Source organism: Paroedura picta, chromosome 2 (genome assembly GCF_049243985.1).
Source record: "Paroedura picta isolate Pp20150507F chromosome 2, Ppicta_v3.0, whole genome shotgun sequence".
Lineage (NCBI taxonomy): Eukaryota > Metazoa > Chordata > Lepidosauria > Squamata > Gekkonidae > Paroedura > Paroedura picta.
Window position 1 is genome coordinate 37744249 of NC_135370.1, and position 26682 is coordinate 37770930.

General features: G+C 44.9%; 1 protein-coding gene across 2 annotated transcripts; it reads left to right on the plus strand.

Moving 5' to 3' along the window:
* Positions 1–15093: 15093 nt before the first annotated feature.
* Positions 15094–26560, plus strand: SPC25 (SPC25 component of NDC80 kinetochore complex). 2 transcript variants are annotated; one of them, XM_077319808.1, is made up of 7 exons: positions 15094–15230; positions 16208–16408; positions 17587–17652; positions 19763–19909; positions 21029–21124; positions 23719–23817; positions 26359–26560. In XM_077319808.1, exons 2-7 carry the CDS (start codon positions 16255–16257, stop codon positions 26481–26483), a joined length of 687 nt encoding a protein of 228 aa, XP_077175923.1. In that variant the 5' UTR covers positions 15094–15230; positions 16208–16254; the 3' UTR covers positions 26484–26560. The 2 variants fall into 2 exon arrangements, with proteins under 2 accessions (XP_077175923.1, XP_077175924.1); XM_077319809.1 differs by lacking the exon at positions 15094–15230 and adding an exon at positions 15427–15607.
* Positions 26561–26682: the final 122 nt, after the last annotated feature.

A 26682-nucleotide genomic window follows, 5' to 3' on the forward strand; every position in this document is an offset into this window, starting at 1 on the left:
GGGTGAACTCTATGGTATTATAGAGGAAGTTCCAAAATTGGAACTGGCAACTCTATCTCAGCACAAACATTTGGGTAGTGGCGCCATCTCTTTGGAATGCTGTTCCAACTAAGGCAAGTTTTGGGAAGCCACCGTAAAACCATTCTGCTTTAGTCTTTGATATACGGTAATTTTAGTTAATGAGAGGGCTGTGATGCTACTACGCTGGCTTTAATTGTCTCTGCACTATACTTATTTTGGGATCCCTCTTTGATGCAAGAAAGGTATAATGTGAATATTTGAATCGATGAAATCACAAAATGGGGCAAATATTTTTATACATTATGCAGGAGGGAAAAAGTCAACATGGGGATGCCTTTTTAAGGGGCAGCCTTACGCTGAATGGAATCTGTAGTTTTATCCTAAAGTGCAGCAATAAATACGACACTGCCCGCGACAGGTGGATTTCAAATTATATCCAAAAATAGCACTCCTGTGAAGCAGGAGATTATAGCTAAGCTATTAGCAGACACTGAACCAAATGCGACTCTCACAAAATTTCTGTCTAAGGCATTTAAAGGTATTACCCCTTAATGAAAACCTTTTACTCATAATTCTGTACCTTTAGGTTTCCCTTTCTTTGCCTGTATATTACTGTATCCCCCCTTACCCCCCTTTTTCCCTCTGTATCCCCCCTTTATGAGCCTCTTGTGGCGCAGAGTGGTAAGGCAGCCGTCTGACAGCTTTGCCCATGAGGCTGGGAGTTCAATCCCAGCAGCCGGCTCAAGGTTGACTCAGCCTTCCATCCTTTCGAGGTTGGTAAAATGAGTACCCAGCTTGCTGGGGGGTAAACGGTAATGACTGGGGAAGGCACTGGCAAACCACCCCGTATTGAGTCTGCCATGAAAACGCTAGAGGGCGTCACCCCAAGGGTCAGACATGACCCGGTGCTTGCACAGGGGATACCTTTACCTTTATCCCCCCTTTGCCCCCATAAGCCATTTTGCTAATGACCTGATGGTCTATGTGCACTAATACAAAAATGGGAAAATGGCTGCATTACGCAGGAGGAAATAAGTCAACATGGAAATGCCTTTTTAGGAGGCAACCTCATGTGGAATGTCAACATGTGGTCCTCAACCTCTTCATTGGTCATAAATACCAGCGGTTACCACACGGGGGTGCAATCAGACAAAACATTCCCGGATGAATGTTAATTAACTGCCAGGGTAAAATAAACTGCCAGGGTAAAATGGCTGCAGGGTGGCTTTGCCATATCGAAAGTGAACGGAGGAGTTGGCTTAAGTTGGTTAGCTTTGGGATCATTCAGGGTAGGAAAGAAAAAGGTTCATTGGATCAGCTGAATCCAAGAAATAGCAACAACATACAGTGCAGCATTAAGCCAATGCAGAGAGCAAACAAATAATCCAGCTGTAATCCATTACGGTAATTTTCAGGATAGGTTATAGCCCCATCTATTGCAGTCAGGAATACCACCCCAAACAAACAATTTAAAAAAATAGTGCTTAGAAACCGTTTCTTAATTAAACTATGAAATCCATTCCCTTTTTAGAAGACTATACCATTTAAAAAAGAGCCCCTTGTGGCACAGGGTGGTAAGGCAGCCAACATGTTGTCTGAAGCTCTGGCCATGAGGCTGGGAGTTCAGTCTCAGCAGCCAGCTCAAGGCTGACTCTGCCTTCCATCCTTCCGAGGTCGGTAAAATGAGTACCCAGCTTGCTGGGGGGTAAACGGTCATGACTGGGGAAGGCACTGGCAAACCACCCCGTATTGAGTCTGCCAAGAAAACTCTGGAGGGCGTCACCCTAAGGGTCAGACATGACCCAGTGCTTGCACAGGGGATACCTTTACCTTACCATTTACAAGTTGTGTTTAATGGAACTGTATAAAACTACAATGTAGATTTACATAATGTAAAATATCAGCAGATGAACTTAAAAAACCTTGTCCACAGACAGCTAGTTCACATTTACTCTGGCCAAGATAAATGAGTTTGTGGAAGCTTTTTACCTGTTTACCAATCCCGGTTTGATGAAGCTAGGCATGAAAGGGGTGACCATGGTGATCTCAACTCTTAATGCTCAGCTTCTGAGAACTGTTTGAGCTGAGTCATTTCTAATGACCCATCTACTGTAGCTTCACCCTACTCCCCCCATCACCTCTCTTCTACTATTAAATCATTGGGAGGGGGTGTTATTGGGGAGGTCAAATGAGGATTTTAAATATTTTTTATTTTATTATATTTATATACTGCCTTCCCTTGCGGATAAGGGAGGTTTACACTGGAACTATCATGAAAACAGTACAATATAACCACTATAACCAAGCGCCATGGTTATAACTAACTGCCATGTTTCTGTGCTGCTATTGTTGTTTACATCCTGTATTTTAATGGGATTTTATCGGGGTTTTAGCTAAGGACAATTGGAACCCGCCACGAGCCGGTCTTGGGAGTGGCGGGAAATAAATCTAATAATAATTCTTATAATATGTAACATTCTTAACAATGGGTAAAAAAAACATTCTTAACAATAGGAACTTAAGTCAGTTTGTCTTCCTCAGGGGTAGTCAAACTGTGGCCCTCCAGATGTCCGTGGACTACAATTCCCAGGAGCCCCTGCCAGCATTCGCTGGCATTGACTACCCCTGCTGTAGATGCTACATCATGGTGAAACAAATCTTTCCCCTCATCGGTGATGGCCTCGGACCGGGTACCCAGCATCTGTTGCTTGAGGTGGGTCCCCCTGGTTCCTCCTAAGCCACACTTCCCCTTCTTCCAACATCCTACTTAGTCCTCTCACTCTGTGCTGACCTGAGTATTTCCTGCCAGCACCTGAGCCTGGCAATGTGACCACCCACTGGCCACCATGGGCTTAGCTCTGTGGCCATCCCTGAATCTGCAGAGAGGACTCCTGGTAGGCCCTTCCCCCTCCTCCTCCCCACTGATCCAAGGCTGGCCTTCTCTGCCTTACCATTGCTGGGCCTGCCTTCCTCTGCAACTTTGGAGCTCACCCGTCGCTTGCAACTCACATGCCAGCATCCTGCACTTTTGAGGGCCAATGTGGCCACGCCCAGCTCTGTCCCCTGCTGGCATAGCACACCACTTCCAGCCTGGACATATTTACATCTGACCAGACTGTTACAAATGCCCCACTACTGTTTGGGCCCTGTGTAAAGGTCCAACTTGCCATATATCTATGTCAGTATCCTGATTTAAGAAGGCCTGGCTTATACAATTCAGCCTACCGTGATCCTGACTGGTGATGTGATGTCTGGCAAGAACGCTTGCTGTGAGTGTTGATCATGACCGGGCAGTGATATCAGGGCTCTCTCAGCCTCACCCACCTCACAGGGTGTCTGTTGTGGGGAGAGGAAAGGGGAGGTGACTGTAAGTCGCTTTGAGCCTCCTTCGGGTAGGGAAAAGCGGCATATAAGAACCAACTCTTCTTCTTCTTCATTGCAAGCAATTATGCCCTTTGCATGGTTTAACGGATTTTAAAACACTTTTCTATCACAAGGAATCCCTTTTGTTCCTCCTCTGATTTCTGGAGGCTCCAACTAAGTGATGCCACAGAAGCTTTGGGGGTGGAGCCATGAGTGGGCGGGATTTGAGGCTGGGAGGGACCTCAGTGGAACATATGGAGTCCACCCTCCAGAGCAGCCATTTTCTCCAGGGCAACTGATCCCTGTTGCCTGGAAATGCCCTATAATTCCAGTATCCCCAAGTCTCACCTGGGGACTAGCATCCCTGTGTTCTAACCAGGGCCAACTCTGCTTAGCTTCTGAGACTGTATGAGATCAGCTTAGCCTGGGCTAGCCCAGTCAGCGCAATACTGACATTGATAAACAGATATAAGGCAGCTTTAAGTTCGGCCTCACTTGGAGTACTGTGTTCAGTTTTGGGCACCCCAGTTGAAGAGGGATGTAGACAAACTGGAGCTTGTCCAGAGGAGGGCAACAAAGATGGTGAGGGGTTTGGAGACCAAGACGTATGAAGGTTGGGGGAGCCTGGTCTGTTTAGCCTAGAGAGGAGACGACTCAGAGGGGATCTGATAGTCATTTTGAAGTATTTAAAAGGGTGCCATATCGAGGATGGAGCAGAGTTGTTATCTCTTGCCCCAAAGGGAAGGACCGGAACCAATGGGATGAAATCAATTCGAAAGAAATTCCGTCTAAACATCCAGAAGAAGTTCCGGACAGAGCGGTTTCTCAGTGGAACAGGCTTCCTCAGGAGGTGGTGGTTCTACATCTTTGGAAATTTTTAAACAGAGGCTAGATAGCCATCTGATGGAGAGGCTGATTCTGTGAAGGTTCAAGGGGGTGGCAGGTTACAGTAGATGAGTGATTGGGATGTAAGTGTCCTGCATAGTGCAGGGGGTTGGACTAGATGACCCATGAGGTCCCTTCCAACTCTATTATTCTAGGATTAAGTGTTCATTATTTTGAAGAAGACACAGGCAAGCTAGATCATCTCCATTCTTTCAAAGGTTTGGGATGAGAACTCCATGGCCCACAGGCACCAAACACTTGAGGCATAATGAAAACATTCAAATTGCCAATTGGGCAGGTTTTCATTGCTGGCTGGATGATAGTGTTTTCTCCTTGCAAGTGTTCACCCCCAATTGAAAAAGAGATGACTTTTTACAGAGAGGCTTCTGTGTGTAAGCTATAGAGAAAGACTGAAGGCTCAACTAAAACATTCACCCCTACCCAGCCTGACTCAAAGGATATTACAGAAATAGATAAAAAAAACAGTGGACTGGTAAACAACAAAAAACTACTCCACAAACCCCAGCCAACACATTACTTGATAAAACTATGCAGATCTAAACAGTTCTATTCAGAATCCTACTCAAAGGGTCTTACTCCCATGAAAGTGTTCTTAGGATCACGCTGCAATTTGGCAGTAAGAACTGTGTTAAAACCAGCAATGTAAAGCATAAAAAGCAAGCCCGAAAAGCATTAAGAGGAGCACAAAGCAAGTCAGGATCACAGGACAGATTAAACAGATGAATCTGCAGACAAAATCAAACCTGATTTATAAGCATCCCTAACTTTAAATACAAGTGGTAGCATTGCCCCAACCACTTGACTTAGAAAGCGGTACATCTTTCTGGGGAAAAGTTGGGTCGGGATGAAAATAGATGAAGTGTAACTAATCAAAACACTTCCTGCGGTTCCAGAATAAAAATCCTGCACAGGTTAGGGATGATTTACATTTTCTAAAGAAATTGTCCACTCCACAAGTACTGTTTTCCATAAAATCTAGCAGGCAGAAGTCGGGTGTACACAGATGGTTACAATGCAAGTGTGGATAATACTGAAATATACTTGACAAGTGTTAGAATATGAAAGAACTGAAGTGTGTATGATTTAAAGAGATATGACAAATATCCAATAGGGGGTATCTAAGGAACTCCCTGTTATTTTTCAGTTTCCTCCAGTGTCCCGATTGGCTCACTTGAAGACTTCCTCCTTCTTTGAGCACACTTCCTCCCTGCTTGCCTCCAGAACAGACAAAATGAACGCAAAACAACAGTCAAGAGAGTTAGGTTTCTTTCTTTACAAAGTTTGTTTCTCTTCTTAATAAACCTATTTTAATCTTTTAAGCAGCTTGGTGCTCAGACTCTTTTTACATATTTAAGCTCTGCCAGCAACAATAAGGTTAATTTTCTAAAAATAGCTGTTATTCTGTAAAACCATTGTGAGAGTCGAGGGTGCCTTTGTATTGTTCAGACCAAAGTGTTTCTAAAAGCATAGACGTTCCTAAAGCTCCCACATGGACAAAGGAATTTCAGTACTAAAACAGAGTTGGACAGAAAACAGGCCACTGATTTCCTGCTTTTTGACTTTCATGTAAACCAGAAAGAGTCTTGTCATCTTCATAACTTGTATTGTATATTTCATCCCGCATTGAACATCGGGGGTAAGAAGAAGATAACTGAATACTCTGGTTTCAAAGAGAATGGAAAAGGAAACCCTGGCAGTCTTCAAGCAAAGGTTGGATACACACTTTTCTTGGATACTTTAGGATGCTTTGGGCTGATCCTGCATTGAGCAGGGGGTTGGACTAGATGGCCTGAATGGCCTCTTCCAACTGTATGATTCTAAAAAACCCTGGAAGGGGCAGACAACGGTACTGATCCTACATCATTTAAGGCAGGGAAAGACAGCATCCGCCTTTTTGCCCATGTACTAAAAAATTTGTCCTGACAATCTGACCGACAGAGGGTATGTGGGGCACATGCCTGATCTGGAGCGACTTGGTCAGGGCCTCCTTCCTCCCTCGCAAACACACACACACACTCCCTTCCCGCTGTCTCCCCATTTCTTCTCTTACCTGTTGGTTTTCCCACCTCCTCCTTGCTTCCTCTCCCCTCCCTCACTCTCAAACACAAATACACACAGAGACTCCCCCCTCCCATTTCCCCCTTTACCTATTGGTTTCCCAACCTCCCTCCTCCAAGCAAGCAAATGAACGTGCACATGTGCACACATGCGTGCACACACACACAACTTTCCCCCTCATCCTGCTTACCTGCTCCTCCACTGCTACTTCAGCCCCTAGGGGCCAGTGTGGCTGCTGCAAACCCCTTGGGGGCAGGGCAGTCTCTGCCTCGGCCCCAGCAAGTCGCACAGCAGCTGCCCATCACCCAGGGGCCAGCACGGACACTAGCTGGGCCCTCCTCATCTTATGGCGTGCTTTGTGGGCAGGATGATGGATGTCACATCCATCTACATTTCCGTTTGATGAGGCACACCAGAAGATGTGTTCCACATAAAAAAAGCAGTGTCTATCTGTAAAGAAATTGGTGTGCTGGCAAAAAAAAAAAGGGGGGGGGGAAGGTAAGCCAAGGGTTGGTCAGACACCATGGACAGCCAGACAACCCCTGGTTGCACTGGCAGAATCTCAGGCAAAGCCATCTACATGAGGTCTAGGGGAAGGGTGCCAACCTCCAGACAGGGCCTGGAGACCTTCTGGATTTACAACTTATCTCCAGTTCCATATCAACCACAGTTCTAATACTTTCCCAAATCTGTGGTTTTTACTATAGAGATTTGGGGAATCCCTTGATCACTGCCAACACCGTGATGTCCCTTCTGGGTACGAAACTGGGATTGAAATCACGGTGACGCTGGCATCTACAGTCTCAATCCAGTGTCCTGGGAGTTGTCACTAGAGCACAGTTTGAAAAGAAGTAAAACAAAGGAGGGTGGAAATCCCATGTTCACTGTACACAGAGATATGAAAGTAAACATTACGGGACAGCTGAGGTCAGGTGTTGCTAAGCAAATGTTTGCAATGAGAAAAAAGCAAGCAAATCATATGATTTCTGCAGCTGTGCTAGCGGTTCACTTACCTTTGGTACATGGAGTTCTGTTTTTGGTTCTTGGTTCAAGATAGCAATGACATTAATCTCAGATGTCGTTTGAGGAAGCCTACTTAGTCCTGTTAGGAACAGTGAATCTGTGATACCAGTGCAGCAAACACCAGATATAGTTGAAATGAATAACATTTTCACCCACTTGAAGAGGAGCGAGAGCAGAAAGGATTCTGAATTCTATGAATACCCCTCCACCCCACCCCGTTCAAGCAGTCACATTTCAATGAGGATTTACTCCATTGATTAGGAAAGCTACGAAACTCGGCATTCAGAAAAATGGAAGGGAGGAGTAGTAACCAAGCAATAGCTTCCTTGAAATACATTATAATCTGTGGGAAGAACCTCCTCTCTCCTTTCAATTTCTCACTGGTCATGACTTCTACCTTGTAGACCAGGGGTAGTCAACCTGTGGTCCTCCAGATGTTCATGGACTACAATTCCCATGAGCCCCTGCCAGCAGGGGCTCATGGGAATTGTAGTCCATGAACATCTGGAGGACCACAGGTTGACTACCCCTGTAGACTATTACCACAACATCAGCACTTCTACAGTTCTGGTCAGGGCCACGTTAAGGGCCCTGCATGCAGGATAAATTAACCGGGCTCCTTGCTTACCCTTTCTTAAAGCAGAAACAGGTGTAAACGTGGTTTGTGTTGAAATGAAACTCTTGTAGTGCCCTTTGGCTGCAGAATCACCTTGACATTACAGCAAATTATCTCCCAGGGAAAGAAAACGCTGCTATTACCTTGGGCCTGCAAAAGGCCACCTTTTCTAATTCTTGTCAATAGGTGGGTTTGACACACACTGTGATCAATTGCTACTCTAGAGAGTATTTTGCAGTTGATGCGATGAGCGTGTGAAGCGTGTGAACAGTGTCAAGAAGAGAGTGTGATGCATGCCCACTGCAGTTTGTTTGTTTTTGCTGTCAAGTCGCAGCTGAGACGCTTGCAGGGTTTTCAAGGGTTGGTAATAACAGCGTAATTGTTGGAAACGAAGGACTTTAAAATGTCTCTTAGCCTCAGCCGTCAGAGGGGGACTACAGAGAGACAGACAAGCCAGGACCCTAAGCCCCCTTACTTTGTCCTGCTCTGCTGCTATCCCTTGGGCATGCATGTATCATGTAGCCATAACCCGGGTAGGATGCTTTAGGATGCTTAGGGCTAATCCTGCATTGAGCAGGGGGTTGGACTAGATGGCCTGTATGGCCCCTTCCAACTCTATGATTCTATGGTACTTGCCTTTAGCAGAGAGGGCCTGTATTTCCCAGCAGGGCTCTCTCAGCTTCCCTTCCCCTACCCCTTCTGCCCTCTGAAGCTCCAGTTATCTTTTATGTTTGGTACTGTTTAGTGGCATAAGGAATGCAAACAACCTTGTCTGGCTCTTCATGTCTGGGTGTTAAGACATTTGAAGAATGCTTTCACATTATACTTGAAATACGCTGCCTTTCTGTAAGAAAGGCTATATCTGTTTCAGGAATACTCTATTCCAGGGGGCAGGGGCTCATGGAAATTGTAGTCCATGAACATCTGGAGGACCCACAGGTTGACTACCCCTGCTCTATAGCAATGTTTTTCTGTAATGGAAAATTCCTGTAGCTGCTCCCTGAGACTCCCAAGGAAGTTACCTTTAATTAATCTCTGCAAAGAGCCCAGAGTCTGTTTTGGTGTCTTCAGGGGTGTGTATCCCAAGGTCATGACATTTAGATTGCTATTCTTGGGGAATCTGCCTTCCTTCTGGGTTTAACGCCCTCTCTTTGCCAACCTTCTTCATCTTGGGACTGTGCTTCATGAGAACAGGAGATGGATACTTGCATCCACCCTAGTTAAAACTAGATTCTGTCTAGAATACAGCTCCTTATAATAAAGGTCTCATATGAGTTTGCAAAGATAAAGAGTCTCCATTTATTATTTTGATTCTTACCAGCACACACTTGACATGGCCTCTGCTACACTGTAAACTTTGAGCTCTCTGCTAATTCACTGTAATTACTAATATTACAACAGGGATCAGTAATGGGCAGGACTCTCACCAGTAGGGATGCTAGTCCCTAGGGATCCCTTGGAATTGCAGCTCACCTCCATGCTAATGAGATGAGTTCCCCAGGAGAAAATGGCTGAGTTGGAGGGTGGACTCCATAGTGTTACACTCCAATGAGACCCCGCCCCGCCCCAAATCCCACCCACTTCCAGCTCCATCCATGTCTCCAAGTATTTCCCGACCCAGAGCTGGCAATCCTGCTCACCACCCCTTCCTGCTCCTGTTCAGCTAGGTGGAGGAAAAGGATGGGAGTAGAGAATGTAATCATCAGTACTGGTGGGGAAGAGGATTGTAGTGGATCTGGGGATGCTTTACCACTTGGCCAAAACTCTATGGTTAAACCTTAGCTTTCGGGACGAATGCTTGCACATTCCCAGCCCCTTGATGACATCACTGCCAGTTGCCCTGAAAGTGATACAATCACAGCTCCACCAACCTCACCATGTCCCTGGCAAGGCACCACCAGAGTGGGTGTTTCCTGCAGGTTGCCAGCTTCATCCTGGCCCCCTACGGACAGATGTCCTGATGCATTTGTAGGTTGAATCTTAAAAGCAAGACAGAGCTGGATAGTCAACACTAGTGATCCCCAACCTGTGGTCCGCGAACCACATGTGGTCCTTCGACTAATTGGAGGTGGGCCCCAAAGGACGCCTTCTCCCTCCCCCGGCCCTTTACTTCACCCCCCCCGGCCCTTTACAACACACTTCGGGTGTCATTGTCTCCCATCACTCCCAGATGGGACTATCTAGTTGCAGAGAAACAAGAGGGTTCCCACTGATTTGTCATTGTCATGAGTTAAAATTTCCATGAAAATAAAATGTTCCTTATGTTCATTGTTGTGGCATGTCTGTATCTTATTTTGAAGGGATGTTTAAACATTACCATAGCGATCAGAGAGCGATAGGGCAGTGGTTGAGAGTAGAGGAGTAAACTACCCCCCCCCCACCAGGCCTCAGTAAAAGGCGTTGAGTGGTCCCCGGTGAGGGGTCCCCGGTGATAAAAAGGTTGGGGACCACTGGTCAACACCATTTAAAGTCCAATGCTCTCACCATGACTCCAAACTGGCCCAAATGATTAAAACCATGTTGATTTCACTAGCATTGGGAAGCAGGAAGCCCATCGGTTCGTGCCTATTGCAAGATCTGAATCCAATTATAAATAAGAGGACAGGGCTTGATGCAAGTGGAAAGAAGCATCTCCTAATGACACTTTCAACTTTCCTATGTGGAAGGTACATTGCCTCTCTTTCTGTGTTTGGTGGGTCCCCACTGCGGCCTCCAGACCCACTGCCTGGCCCTCACCTTTCCTTTCAAGCCACCTAATTGATCTCTGGGTTCAGCATTCTTCAACCCAACCCAGTGGGGCTGACCCGCCTTGCAAGTCGCTGCTTTGTGCCTTTCGACACATGCTGAGTTTTCCTTTTGAGAAAGAAACGTGAGATACTGGATAGCAATCCATTGTGTGTGGTCGATGCTGTTCATTTCCTGGCCGTTAGACAAATGATAAATAGGCAAGTGTTTTGAGAAAGGAACTCTTGTAAAAAGAAATGTGCACAAATAGTAGGTAGGTCCCATGTGCAGGCACTTATTCTATAGAAAAATGTGTGATGGCCTGAATGTCAATGAATGCTATCGAAGCTGTTACTATAGCCATAGGTGTTCTGAGCTGGTAGAATGAAATTCATGACCAGCTTAAAGACTAACTACATTGCCAGAGTATAAGATTTCGTAAATCAAAGCTCACTTTGTCAGATATTCGTTGCTACAGTCATGGATACTTATAGCAACCACTAGATGGCATTAAATAACCCGAGAAAAGTTGGTTTATAGGACAATAAAATACTTCCTTTCTTTCTGTTTAAAGCCGAATTTAATACAATAAGTACATCTGATGGTCTAGTAAACGCCTATCTGTAAAACCACCGTTTTCCATCTTGTGCCTGCCTTTGCCAGACAACGAAGAGTTTTATCTGCACAGCCTCTGCCTGGTACTTAGCTGGATTTTCCCACTAAGGAAGAATACGGACTTTAGTGCCCACCGGCGGCAGGTGGCAGCCGAGCTGTTATGTTTTGTTAGCTCATCTCCTAAAATGTGTACAGGGATTAAAATTATTAAGCAAGACTCACCAACCTACCTACCTAACCACCCACCATTTGTTGATTTGTTGATTCATTTAGAGATCACACATCAGAGTTGCACATAAGAAGCAAACCTCCATCCAAAACATGCAGCCTAGAAGGCACAAGGGTCGTGCTGACGGTTCAAGCAAATCCCCCCTCCATACCAGTGTCTGAGTTTTCAGTCCACTCGAGCACAGATGGGAAGAGTGCAGAGAGGCCCACTGCAGCTCAGATGGAAACACCTTGTTCAGTTCTCCTATTTATATCAGTGTAACATAACCTACCGTATATACTCAAGGACAAGCTGAGTTTTTCCAGCACATTTTTTACACTGAAAAAGCCCCCCTCGGCTTATACTCGAGTATATATGGTAAATAGCTAAGGATAAAGCTGAACCAACAGCAGAAGTCAATTTTTTTGCTTTACATCCGTGGTTCTCAACCTGGGGGTCGGGACCCCTTTGGGGATCGAACAACCCTTTCACAGGGGTTGCGGCAGGGCGAGCAGCTTGGCCGGAGGGGGGGGCACTGCCACTGTTGCTGCTCCTCCTGCAGGCGCCCGCACACCTCTCCAGCAGTGCCTCCAGCGCAGCGCAGTAACCTGCCAGTCGCTCCAGGTGGCAGCACAGCTCGGCAGGACAAGAGGCAGAACTGAACTGAGAAACCCAGAAAAAAAAAACATTTCTATACCATCATGAACAATGGATCTTCACGCCATTGGTCAGTTTCAGTTTGATTTCTGGGAAAGAACACTTGCATAATTTTACGGTTGGGGGTCACCACAACATGAGGAACTGTATTAAAGGTCCGTGGCATTAGGAAGGTTGAGAACCACTGCTTTACATAAAGTTAGATAAATAGATAAGTAGATAAATAAATAAAAGTGGGTAAGGGTGAATCTGAAGCCTCCAGTTGGCCCAGGGTTTGTCCTGTCACGAGCGACAACTGTCCAGCACCTCTCCAGAAACCTCTGTTTCATTTGGAATGCAGCTACTTCTGTGGAATACTTCCTTCTCTTCCCCCCATCTTGGAGGCATTTTTGCCTGAAAAAGGTTAATCTGTGCACACAATATTTCTGAGTTTTGATTTCCGTACTATCATTCTAGAGTGCTTTCAATGCATCCCACAGATTTTTGAGGTACCATGGTTTGCTTAATGCTCTTTCTGGTCTATTCTGGGGTGTTCTGGAGTTATTTTAGGTTAATGTGCACAATAGTTCCACGTTGGGAGTTCCAAAAGATTATTCTGACATGCCTTAAATATGTCCCACTGCTTTTTATTTATTTATTATTATTTATTAATTATTTATTTATTATACTTCTATCCTGTCGCTCCCAGCACAGCGGGCTTGCGGCGGCTCACAAGATATTTCATCTAGAAAAACATCCCATAAAACATTTTTGAGGGACTATTATTTGTTTGATGCCTGTTCCAGCCTGTTTCTGGATGTTCCAGAGGCATTTTGGTCAAAAACGGGTTAATAAAGGTGTGGGAATGCCACTTTTTCATTTCTAAAATATTGTTCTTGAAGGTCTGTTATGCGTTCCCCTGTTTTGCATGGTACTCTTGTTTGTTTAACCCTGGAATGGGTTAATAAAAGGGTGAGAGTCCCACTTTTTCTTTTCTAAAATTTTGTCCTTAAGTGTCTGTAATGCATCTCACAGATTTTTGTGGTACTTGTTTGTTTAAGGCCTGTTCTGGGGTGTTCCAGAGGCATTTTGGCCCAGAACAGGCTAATAAAAGGGTGCCATTTTTATTGTTCTCGAGTGATGTAATGCATCCCACCGTTTTTTTACATTACCCTTGTTTGTTTAATGTCCGTCCCACCCTGTTCCGTGTGTTCAAGAGGCTTTTTTTGCCTGGAAAGGCCTAATAAAGGTGTGACAGTTCCACTTTTTCTTTTCTAAATATTGTTCTCCAGTGTCTGTAATTCATCCCTGTGTTTTTTGTGGCATTCTTGTTTGTTTAATGTCTGCTTCAGGATGTCCCAGAGGCATTTTGGCCCAGAACAGATTAATAAAGGCCTGAGAGTTCCACTTTTTCATCTCTAAAATATTGTTCTCAAGTGTCTGTAATGAACCCCCCTGGTTTTTATGGTACTTCTGTTGGTTTAATGACCGTTCCAGCCTGTTCCGTGTATTCCGGAGGCTTTTTGGACTGGTAAGGCTACTAATGCCATACCTAGCCATGGTGGTCCATGTGATGGCCACCTCCAGAATTGATTTCTGTAACTCGCTTTACAGGGGCTCTTGTCTCTGACCTGGAAATTGCAGCTGGTGCAAAATGCAGCCACTGGGGTCCTCACAGGATCATCTTGGAGGGCCCACATCTAGCCTGCGCTGAGGCAGCTGCATTGGTTACCGGTTGCAGCCCAGATCATGTTACTACACCCCCGCAGGGCTTTACTCTCTGCGGGTACCAACATATGGGCATTCCCGGCCCAAGGGAGGTTTGCCTCGCCAGGGCCTTTTCGGTACTGGCCCCAACCTGGTGGAATGAGCTCCCAGGAGAGCTGAGAGCCCTGCGGGAGCTTTCTGCATTCTGCAGGGCCTGTAAGACGGAGCTCTTCCGCCAAGTCTATGGTTAAGGTAGGGCATGGAAGATTGGATGGGCCCTTCCTAGAAGATACTGCCATCACTTTTTAAACCATTTGCTGGTGGTTGTCAACTGGAGAAATCCCCCTGGTGCACCGAGTGGTAGCCATACAGGTTGTGGGAGGGGGAACTGAGTTGATGTAATTTTTTTAATGGGGGGGGAGGTTAATGGGGAGCTATGTTGTATGTGTTTTTTTTTTAATGCATGTCATGGTTGCCCATGAATTGTGGGATATAAATTAAATAAATGAATGTGTGGGATTTCCACCTTTTCATTTCTAAAATATTGTTCTCAAGTGTCTGTAATGCATCCCTCTGTTTTTACAGTACTCGTTTAATGCTCATTCCAGCCTGTTCCCGGGCATTGTCGAGGTTTTTTGGGCAGACAAGGGTTAATAAAGGTGTGGGATCCCATCCTTTTCATTTCTAAAGTATTGTTTCTAAGTGTTTGTAACGCATCCCAGTGTTTTATATGAGACTCTTGTTTGTGTAATGTTTGTTGGGGCCCATTCCGGCTTTTACCCCGTCTCAGAACAATATTTTAGAAATGAAAAGGTGGAAATCCCACAACTTTATTAACCCTTACCAGGCCGTGAAGGACGTGAATTCCATCTTTCGCTGCGAAGGATCTTCCTAACATTTACAAGCACTTCGAGTTGCCTTTCCTTCGCTACTTTCACCACGGGAAGAGACCTGCTTTCGCTGTCCCTCACCTCTTTCCTATTCATAATGACAAATGCTGGAAGCGTTCGCTTACTTACTCCTAATTCACTCCCTCCTTATCGAGAGATTGCCATTTCCTTGCCTGAAGAAGTGCGCATGCGCACGAAAGCTCACACCTTGGATAAACTTCGCGGACTCCAACTTGGAACGGAAAACACAGCGCCTCCGGGATGCAATCCCTCTCCCTGTCAGACTACAACTCCCATCATGCTCCACACCCTGCCAAAGGGAGTTCCCGCCCCCTCCTCTGACGTACGCCTTACACCAACCAATCGCTACCCCCGCTGGCTCGCAGGCGGAGTCATCAATGGAAAGGGAATTGTTGGGTTTTGGCGCGAGACGATGGACGTTTTGAACTGAGCGAGGGACCGGGTGAGGAGCCGTTTTCGGAGGAGGGCGGGGAGGGGGGGCGCGAGCAGGGGCGGAGGGAAGCCTCATGGGGTCAAGGGGAAACGTTGGGGCGTTTCTGGGGCTGCAGCCCCAGATTTCCCCACCTTATTCATGGGGTGGGCTGCAAAGAAGCCCTTCCGTGGATTTTGTAACCCCTTTTCCAGTTGGGAAAGAAAGAGTCCCGTTTGCACCCACTGCCTTCCTCAGCGCTGGGAGGGATGGAAAGACCAGCTCCCGATGCCAGCAAGCCCCGTCTGGGGATTTTAGTTGGAGGCATTTACATTAATAATGCTTTTAACCTATTTGTATGACGTGATGATGTTTTATAAATGTCACCCGCCCTGAGCAACGTTGGAAGGGTGGGCTACAATATTATTATTATTACTACTACTACTACTATTACTATTTATTATTATTATTTATTAGCAGCCTAGAAGGACTTAGAAACTCTTTGTTGCTTGTTGTTTCTTAGATTTAAGGAAAAGGCTGTGGTTTCCTCATTAGATGACCGTTTTAAGAAACCTGTCATGTTACTTGATGCTGCATCAAGCTTTTCTTTTGGAAAAAAAAACGAGTGGCAAGCTAAAGCAACGGTCCCTGCCCAGGGAAACGGAAAGGGGTTATTGTCCTAAAACTGCAGAATGGTGAAACTGGTTAAGTAGCCGCTTGATCAGTTTTGCTGTTTTATGTGGCCTGGTCTTGTACACCAGTTGGTGCCTTCTCTTAGGGAAAACAGATCTGCTTGACCTTATACAAAGTGTTTTTTTTTAATATTTTGAGCTTTGTACGGAACAGCTCAGCAGATATTCTGATGCACAGGTGGGCCTTTTGTAATCCTATGCAGAGGGCCTCCAGTCTGAATCTTTAGATTTCTGTAGCTTTTTTTTAAGGTTGCAACATTAATGTCAGACTTCTTATATTTGCTGAGACACCATAACGTTTTCATGTCCTTGTTCTAGCTGAAGGAGTCCCCTTTGTGACTGTCCCGTGATCTGTCTTTAAAACAATGGCCCAGACAAAAGAGGACAATGAGCTGGAAATACTCGAAAAAGAAATAAAGGATTTCAGGACTACGTTCAAAACCACTTGCTATGGTGAATCTATTGACCAGGTGTTGGGGCTAAGAGATCAGTGGCTGGAATCGATAAGCAAACTTACAGGTAACATGATTTTGTATAGTCTTATTGTTATCTCTTTTGCTTCTCATTGCTGCTTGGTGTTTCCTGCCACATGGAGGCATGGTGATAGAAAAGGCCCATTCTCTTACTTGACAAAGCATACAGATGAGGTGAGCATAGTTGCCTACCTAGAAATAAGCATGTCAGGCTGTCATCTGCCTTTAAAAGACCATCCTTCATCTCTTCCCTTGCCTAAGCCATTGCCAAGAAGCAGTGCAGGAAGGCTGACCTGATTATGAAAAAGAAAGCTGTAAATTGTTCCCACTGGGCTCCCCTGTGGTCTCCTTCCCCTTTTTCTTGTCTTGAAAGCGTTGCCAGGTCCAAATTTGAATCCATCTGACCTTGACTCAAGCACGCTCTCTCAACCTAGCCCACTCTCAAGGTTGTAAGGATAAAACAGAAGAGAGGATATGGGGTTGTGGTTTTTACTGGGTTTTATGGCTGATGTAAGAGCCTCTTGTGGCGCAGAGTGGTAAGGCAGCCGTCTGAAAGCTTGCCCATAAGGCTGGGAGTTCAATCCCAGCAGCCGGCTCAAGGTTGACTCAGCCTTCCATCCTTCCGAGGTCGGTAAAATGAGTACCCAGCTTGCTGGGGGGTAAACGGTCATGACTGGGGAAGGCACTGGCAAACCACCCCGTATTGAGTCTGCCATGAAAACGCTAGAGGGCGTCACCCCAAGGGTCAGAAATGACCCGGTGCTTGCACAGGGGATACCTTTACCTTTACCTTTATGGCTGATGTAACACGCCTCGAGTTGTTCGAAAGAGGCAGGCTAAAAATCGAATAAATAAATCATGATGGTGTAAGCCAGGTAGGTCTCCGTTGGGGAGAACAGATGAGTATAAATGTCTAAAATAATATAAACTTACAAGAATAATCTATGCAAACATACGGTGTTCACTGTGTGTTAACTCTCAAACCCTGTCAAGCAACTCTGACACCTCAGCCTAAAGCTGCCGCCCAGTTATTGTCTCCCCCTCTGACCTGATTTATTCCCCTGTGCACAAAGTCCTGACTTGGCTGCTGTTTGCCTGTTCTTGTTTATTACACCCTCTGTTCATATTGTGTTTATTACACCCTCTGTTCATATCCACACTATCATATATATTTACAGTATATTAAGATTAGAATGCCAGATAACATTTTCCCTAATTTTACAGATAAATGGTCCAAGAGATTAAAAGAAGGGGATCTGATGATCAACAGATTTCAGGAATATACAAATGGTATGGTATGGGTCCTTTTTTTAAAATTCATGAACTGTTCTTACAACACAAGAGAAATAAAGCACGTTGACCTGAAATGCCTTTCTTATGCACAGGCTCCAGAGAGCCAGCTTGGTGTAATGGTTAGGAGCATGAACTTCTAATCTAGTGAGCCAGGTTTGATTCCCTGCTCCTCCTCCACATACAGCTAGCTGGGTGACCTTGGGCTCGCCATAGCACTGATAGAGCTGTTCTCATAGATCAGTCCTGCCAGAACTCTCTCAGCCTCATCAACCTCACAGGGTGTCTGTTGTGGGGAGAGGAAAGGGAAGGTGAATTTAAGCCACTTTGAGACCCCTTCGAGTAGAGAAAAGTGGCATATAAGAACCAACTCTTCTTCTGGAAGCAGACTGCCAGCATCTTGACTTTTAAGTTTATATACAGGTCTGAGTCAATAGTTAAAATGCAACACAAAGATGTTTGGCCCAAGCCTAGGGTCTGCACTTTCAATTTTATGATGGCTAATTGTACAAAGCAGATTGTCCTCAGGTTTCATGAGATGGAGTTTCATAAGGGGATTAGTCATATGCTGAACTCCTGTTGGGAAAATAAAAAGTTAGCAGAGCAGAACTGCATTGGACAGAAAGCAGCACAAGATACGTGGTTTGTTTACTAAGGAAAATACTTTCCTAAATAGGGAAAAGAGAGAACTGGGTGAGAAAGTATTAACCCAGAGCTACACACAATCATATGAACCTAACAATATACTAACTAAGAAAGGAGTGGCAATTTTCCCCCTTCAGGCTCTTCCCCTTTAGATGGGAAGCATCTACACTAAATCAGCTCTGAGCTAAAATGAGCTAATTACAACTTAACCCTGTTTATGGATGCTAGAAAAACCCAACAACTAGTCATCCTGTTCTGTAACCAAAATATCCTAAATTGGTAACTCTTTTCCCAAAGTGTCTCAACTGTACCACAAACATTATTCCTTCTGCAGTAACCTCAGCAAAATATTCCTTATAAGAACTCTACAAATAGCGATTTCTTTCAACAGTGGCCACCATTTAAGACTTAGCTAGCATTAGTGAGAACAGGCAGACTTTGAAGTATTCTGGCTTTCATTGGGTCATGCCTAGTTTATTGTGTTTGGGCTTTTTTTTTTTAAGTCAGTAGTCTAATTTTCTGATTTTGAAGTCCTTATCCTTAAAATGAATGCCTTGCAATGCAGCAGATGTTTCCACCACACTTTAGAATATAGGTCGTTCACCCAAAGACTGCAGCAGTATGTGGTGTGATATTAAGAATGTTACATTTGTGTTTGATAGTGAGCAAACACAGGACCCATGAGAGAAGGAGATCTAATCCCTCTCCCCCCCACACACACACATGCATACGATCACATTGCTGCCTCTGCCTACCTGGCATCCATGGTGTGTCCCGCTCCTCTACCCGCGACCCTGCTACTTTTGTCGGCCTGCCTGCCTGACATGGTGTCGGCAGGATCTCCAGCTATGCTTCCCTCACTTGGCCACTTGTGGTGCTGCTACCTCCACCTGCCTGGCTTATTCTGGGAGGCAGATTATTATTAAAATTATGAACTGTCTGCACCTGGCCTCATTCTTGCCTTTCCTTGTGGGGAGACAAGTTCAGAATTAGGTATAAGATGTTCAGTGGTTGGGATGCCACTTGTAATAAGCATTTACATAATGCTTTGCCATGTTGAGAGTGTGCATTATGGGGAGGTGCAAATGTTTCTTTTTCGAAGCTTGAAATAGTTGATGCCTTGCATGATATGCAGGATCTCCAGCTATGCTTCCTTCACTTGGCCACTTGTGTGCTGCTACCTCCACCTGCCTGGCTTATTCTGGGAGGCAGATTCCCTCCTTTAGCTCTGCTTCTTTTTTCAATTAAAATTATTATTAAAATGCATGCAGTGAATTTGTTAAACCAGTACTTTCCCTCCCTTGAAGCTCACATGTACCTAGAAGCTTGTGCAGAACTTCCATTTACTACAACAAAGCCTTTAGTGGCACAAGTAACTTTGCACGTCACTAGGACTGCTTGTGAATCAAACAAGACTTGCGTGTAGGCCTCACATTAAACTACCTAATTTCCTTGGTTTGCCCAGAGTTGAACCAAAAGAACAAATCCACTGAAGAAAAACAGGAGAAGCTGTCAGAAGTGCTTGCTAGCATCAAGGATGGAGAAGAACAAAATGCAGACTTAATGGCTACCATTCAAGAGCTCAAGGAGAAGTTGACCAAGAAAGAGGAAAGTGAGTTGAAATGGGAAAATGGAACACAAATACTAATTCTAAAAATTCTGTGGGTATGAATGGTCCTCATGTCAGCTTTTGTGGAAAGAGTCTTCTGGCTGTGCCACATGCAATGTTGCACAAGTATGTTTTGGTATGTGTTTTGTCCTACACTGTGGCAGGTTGTTATATTTGTTGGAACCTAGGAGGAACATATTGTACTATCCTTATTGCTGTTGGACAGACCTAAGACCTGTTTTCTAAATCAAGGGTTAAATGTTTCCTATGTGTTCCTAGAAGGAGCGTTTCTTTTGAATTAAAGATCCCATATTAATTTGGAGCTTGTGTGATCATGATCTAATGCAGTGGTCCCCAATCTTTTTATCACTGGGGACCGATCTACACTTGACAATTTTACTGAGGCCCGGGGGGGGTAGTCTTTTGCCGAGGGACGTTGCCGCCACCTGAGCCCCTGCTCCACTTGCTTTCCCGCTGGCGCCCCTGACTTCCCATCGCCCACTGGGGGGCGCTGCCAGCAGCAGCTGCGCAGTGCCATGCCGAGGGGGAGCCCCAGCCATGGCAGCCGCTGGAGAGCACCAAAGGTGAGCCGGTGGCAGAGCAGCCCCTGAGGAGATGGATGAGGAGGAGCCAGGTGTTGGCGTCTGATTTTAGGCAGCTGAAAAATTATGAGTCTTGGATTTTTCAGTAGCTGGCCACTGCCCATCATGTCCCAATCGCTGCTTTTAGAGGAAATGAGTTGAGGAAGGAATTAAAGGGAAATGGAGACTGGGGCTGGGGAGAAAAGGAACGGGGGAACTACATATATCAGGAAAGACATGTTCATATGCAGAGGATCAATTTTTATTAAGACCAGCTTAGCCCAACTTTCTCCCCAAAACAGCTCAAGATGGGTATTTGAGCCAAAGAAACAAACTTCATTTCGAAAATAAAAGTTTAATGGTAGCTCTTCAGTTAATTTTTAAAACATGCGTTGGTTAGTTCTTAATTTATAAAATTTGGATGGGGGTGTATTGAGAGAAACATGCTGTCACTCTTTGAAATTTACCAATACTTTTTGTGTGTGGGGGGGTGGATGTTAGTTTTCCAAACAGTAAGGTTTTCTTTGCTTTTAAACCTTAGCTAAAAGTAAAGCCACCGAAGAAAAGATGGAAAGGTTTAACAGGGTTGAAAAGACATTTAAAGAACGGACTGGGCTAGAAATACGGAAAACCAGTGGTAAGAATTATATAAATATATTAATTTTTTTTGTATAATTTCACTGTGATTAATGCCAGTTTTCAGTAGTACCTAAAACAGTTCCCCGCCCTGTAATATCTGTCTATACCTTATTGATATTTAGTGTAAGTGAACACGCTTATTAATATTTCTCCCATTCCAACAAAAACAAGTTTGAATAGCAACTTTTTTCTTTGTGAATCTGCCCCATCACCAGTGCAGAAGGGGATACCTTGAAGTGACTCTCCTGGCCATGTTTCCCACAGGTGGAAGGCACCTGTAGTGGTGCTCATCAGGTTTCCTTTCTCTCCCACACTGTTCCCAGCGGTCCATTGACCCCCGGGGCCTGATTTGGAAGGGCGGGGTGACAGCTGACTACATTAGTGAGGGATGTTGATTTCCAGAATCACCCACTCTGGATGTTCTGGACACAAGCTTGTGTACGAGCTGCTTGCGTATTGCCTAATATTATCGGTGTTCATGGTTTCAGTCATCTGACAGGTGGGTGGGAAAGCCTAGTCACATCTAATCTAACTAATCAATATTATTAGATTGCTGCAGGGTGTCTTATAAGAGCGGAGGAGAGAAGACAATGTAAGCCAGCAGCAGGCATAGAATGGGGATTTCACACACACACACACACACCCTTTTCACTGTAATCTGAATCCTCGTGTATTTCTCCCCCCACCCCCAAGTCCTTGTACGCCATCAGCTAGTATCAGAACCTGAAAGTCTTTTCTGGCACTTTTCTAAATGCCTAAGCCCAAATAAACTCTTGTTCACGAATGCCTTCAGAATCTCAGTCTGATCATATCACTCAATGCAAGGTGTGGGTACTGACCTTTAAAGCCCTTGTATAGCCTGGGACCAAGATATCTTCAGCACTGTCTTCTCCCCTATGAAGCTACTCATTTGCTCTGGTCACCTTGAGAGTCCCTGCTCTTATTGCCCCCACAGTCTGAGGCTAGATGGGTGGCAACTTGGAGAATGGGCTTTCTTGGTTACAGCATGGACATTTTGGAATTCCCTCCCCAAGGAAATTTGCTTGTCTTCTTCCCTATCAGTGTCTTCCGCTGGAGGGTGAAGGCCCAGTTATTATGTTGAACGCTGGTTTTAATTGTTCAACTGTTGTTATGTGCGGGAGCCCTATCGGATGGAAAGGCATCATAAGAGTGTATTCAATACATAATAAAACTAATACTTAACTGATTGTGCCTGAAAAAAGCAAATCCAGGCTGACCACAAGCCAGGCCTCTCATTTAATCTTCCCTGCGCTGTCGAGGGAAGGAGTTTTGGTTTGGACTTTCTCTGAGGTGATATTTGGGAAATGGGGAAACCTTGGACACGACTTGATAGAATGAGTTCCCAGAGGAGATCCGGGTCCCGTCACAGCTGGTGCAGTTCCACAGGGACTGCAAGGTGGAGCCCTTCCACCAAGCTTTTGGTCGGGGTCAGTGACTTAACAAATCTTCAGCCCTCCCCTACAAAACAACCCCATAGAGACAGATCTGGTCTGGAGATGTATGGGTATTGAATAAGCTGGAGGCTGCTATTAAATGCCACTAAATGGTTAATTATGTTTTTATCATGCTCTATATCATCAGTGTTTCATGTTTATATTTATTATGTTGGTTTTAATTCATTGTTAATTTTTAACTGTAGTATGTACACCGCCGTGAGCCATTCTGGGAGAGTGGTATAAATTTCTAATAATAATAATAAACTAAAATAGGCCCTTCCAGTCCACATTTGAACTGTCCCATCCCCCCGGTCCCCATTGCTCACAGGCTGGATCAGAATGCTGGGCCGGCTGGTTCCAGCCTCCAGACCATCTGCTTGAAGTGTCTGATTTAGGGCAGCTGAGCATCACTTTCTCTGGGAGGGGGGTCTGCCTGCTCAAGCCGCTGTGATTCCTAAATGAGGATATTTTGTGGAGCAAGAATTCTAGAGTGTCCCCTCCCCATGGGCTCCAATTCATTGTAGGGCCCCAGCTTGTGGAGCTAAATTGCTTTTAGCTGACCGTGGTGCAGTTAAATGGGTTATTCTTACATCCTTTTTAAGGGAGGGGGGAGAACCATTTTATTTCTTGTGGAGCTCAGATTACTGAACACATGGGCCTGGATTCTGTTGAGCAGGAACAAAGAAGCATGTGCAGAAGTAGACTTCCTAGCTTCCTCCCCCACCCTCCCCACAAAAAAAAAATTGCGCCCCCCAAAAGTACATGAAAATATCTTCTACCAGAGTGAAACATTGTTGAAATCTAGGTCATTCCCTCCATCTTTCCAAGTGCAGTTTTTGAAATGAGCCACAAAAGTTTAAGCAACATACTGTGAAAGACAGAAATACTTAAAATGCTGCCGGTGCATAGTGAGATGCTAATCTGTGATGTATAAGCCAAGTTATCTATAGACAAAATATGCAGTGAGTCTAGGCAGGGAAGTTTCCATAAGTGTTGAAATGTTTGACTTGGGGGAATGGTAGATTCTCAAACATCTGTTGCCTTGGTCTGTTAGACCAACTTGGTCTATTAGACCAAGTTATTGTATTCACTGAGCTGTCTGCCTGAATTCTAGTTTTCTTTGTTTTGGTCTTAGCTAATCACTTGCAGTTTATATTCCGCTGTATTGACCACAAAGATCCTGACAAGCCATATGTGTTTACCCTCTCCCTAAACGAAGAGGGAGACTATGAAGGTATGTATGACATTACCAGGTGGAACATTGCATAGTCTGCCATTCTCAAGGGGGAGGGGGCGTATGGCCCCTTGCGGGGCTGGGCACATTTGAAAGGGGTCACAGGCTGAAAAAATCTGAGGTGCGGCCAAAGGATTTATGGGGGGGGGGGCTGGTAACTGAACCAGTGAAATACCTTTTTTATCACATATGGCAGCATTAATTGCTAGAAAGTTCAATCTTAGTCGAGGGAAATAAAAAAATAATATAATCCATTCCTTTGGGTGTGCTTGAATTAATGGCTTCAAGGGAAAAAAATGACCACACACGCTTCTCTTGGTCGAATGTTCTAGAAATCTGTCTTGCATTTAAATAAGACCAGATATATAGAGGATAGTTAGTTCACTCTTAGCTTAGGCCTTTTTTTAACCTTGTTCATTGTGCAAGTGGCCAAACTACTGCAGGGGGCCCTGGAACCTGAGAACAGCTCCTAAACGGCCTGTGGCCAAAAAGCATTGAGAATGGATGGTCTAAACAAATCTCTTCCAGCACATGGTTCACCAGGGTCTTCATAAACAGGATTGTAGCCTTTCACTGGCCTGGTTCTTCGACACATTATTTCTACTAGGGGGCATTCGGCATAAACCAGGCCAAAAAAATGCCTTACCAGTCTTTTTTTCTTGGGGGGGGGGTTATTATTTAAATGGAATAAAGATCAGAGGATCTGATCGGCTATCAGTTTAGCTGAGTTCGAATAAAGCTGATTTGGGGGGGGGCATTTATTTGGGTATGTTCACCTATAACGAAGATCAGCTGGGCCAGCAGGAGCTGAGTTCTGTGCCACATCAGATCCTAGAGCCAGCTTCTCCTGGAGCATGGTTAAAATCACGCTGCAGGAAAAGCCAAGCCAAGCCTAAGGTTGGGCTGGCTTTAAAAAAAAAGTCAGTATTTTTCTGCTTGTGTCTATTCGTTTTGAAAAAAATCAGGACTTTTCAAGAGGATTCTTAATTGCAGGCTTTCATGGGGTGTTATAAAATGCAACTCTGATTATGTGCCCTATTTTGTTCCAAAGCACCTCTGATTTCTTCTCATTTCAGCCATTTCACGGCTGCTCACTATGCATTCTAGGGTCTGAGGTAGCTCCCTAAGCCAGCTTTACTTTTTTACCTAGCTGTGTTTTCCTAGACTTATATCTGCCTGCAGAAAAGTGTCAAGCAACTCAAAACCTGCTGCCTCCCTTGACTTGAACTACTATTCTGGATTTTTTGCATCTAACAAAACTCTCTTACTGATTTTGTCTTGGATTGTGTTAACAGAATACTGGGAATGGTCGAGACCCTCATAGGGGAGTTATTATAAATCATAGCACAAAGCCGCATTGCCTTTTTTTAAGGTTCAGGGGCCTGCGGGTTGATAGGGTATAGGCAAAAAATCCAGAGTGGCTTCATATAGCAGAGGATTTCTGTGGGTTGAATGGTGAGAGTGATTTTTGCCAACTGCAGATCTCTGACTCCCCCAGCCCCAGAGCAGCGTTTCAGGTAGAGGAGAGAACCTGTCCTTCGTGGACAGAGATGACTTTCACCCATGAACATTTGCAGTAAAACAAACCCAAAATTTATTCAAAAGATTTTTACGCCAGTTCTCCAAGGAACCTAACGATTAACTCTAGATGCTCTTGTGACATAACGCTCATGTGGCAACTCAACATAAACAGAAATCTCAGGGCAACATAGAAACAAAATGTTCTTTATTCTAGCATAAGCATTTATGGACTAGCATCCACTGTGTCAACTGCATTTTAGTGGGGGTCCCAAGCACATTAATATTAAAAATATATATTTATAGATATAAAATGTGTGTGTTATTGAAGTTGCAGGGGCAAAGACTTTGTAAAGAGGACAGGGTGAGACATAATAACGTAAAATTCTAATATGGTCACAAAAAGGAAGCAAAGAGCTTATTCCCCCCCCCCCCCCCCCGCTTTTCACTGCCCAAAGGAGTCTCAAAGCGGCTTACAATCACTTTCCCTCCTCTCCCCGCGACAGACACCCTGTGAGGTGGGTGAGGCTGAGAGCTCTGAGAACCCAGCTGGCTGCATGTGAAGGAAGAGTGGGGAATCTAACCAGGTTCTCCAGATTAGACATCGCTGCTCTTAATCATCACACTACGCTGACTCTCACAATAGCAGTGAGTGCTGATAGCAGCCTTCTTTGTTTTGCTGTTGTGCGAGTGCATGTCTGCATACTTACAAGACCCTACAAAATCTGCCTGATGATCCCCCATTATAGGACTGAAAATAAGCTTTTGGCCACAAAAGGTTATAAAATAATAAAAAACACCTGTCTTTAAGGCAGCAACAGGACTGTCCTTGCCACAGCTGCCTACAGTGGCTGCCACCTCAAAACCATGCCGAAGCATGTCTCCATGTGCAGGGTGCCATCCTGTGCACACTGAGTTAGGAGGGAGAACCACCAGATAGCTGTACATGCATCGGATTGTGCTGTGAAATGCCTCCTTTTCAAAGTATGACCAGTTTTCCCCCCTCCGTTTGTTTCTTCCTAGTGGTCTCCTCTTCTCCTCCCTTGGACTGCACAGAAGAACTGCAGCTCAAAGTGAGAGAAACCAGCAACTTTTCCGCATTCATTGCCAACGTTAGGAAAGCTTTCATTGCTTCGTCATATAAGTGATGTCTTGAAATACTGCCTTTGTGCTGATTTTTAACAGTGACTCGGGGAATAAAGATTGTTATTGTATACAATAGAAACATCTTAGTTGTGTGTTAGTCAGAATGCAACTAGGGGCGTAGCCATGGGACATGTAGGTTTTGGCAGTCATCTCTGACTTCCAGTGGCCACACAAGTTCCGGGATCTTCACACCTGCCATAA

What these genes read in the sequence shown, in the direction of transcription:
- SPC25 (XM_077319808.1), top strand. Translation starts at nt 16,255, where the DNA reads ATGGCCCAGACAAAAGAGGACAATGAGCTGGAAATACTCGAAAAAGAA. An exon ending in ATCGATAAGCAAACTTACAG is followed by an intron (nt 16,409 to 17,586) that starts GTAACATGATTT and finishes CTAATTTTACAG; the next exon opens with ATAAATGGTCCAAGAGATTA. An exon ending in ATTTCAGGAATATACAAATG is followed by an intron (nt 17,653 to 19,762) that starts GTATGGTATGGG and finishes TGGTTTGCCCAG; the next exon opens with AGTTGAACCAAAAGAACAAA.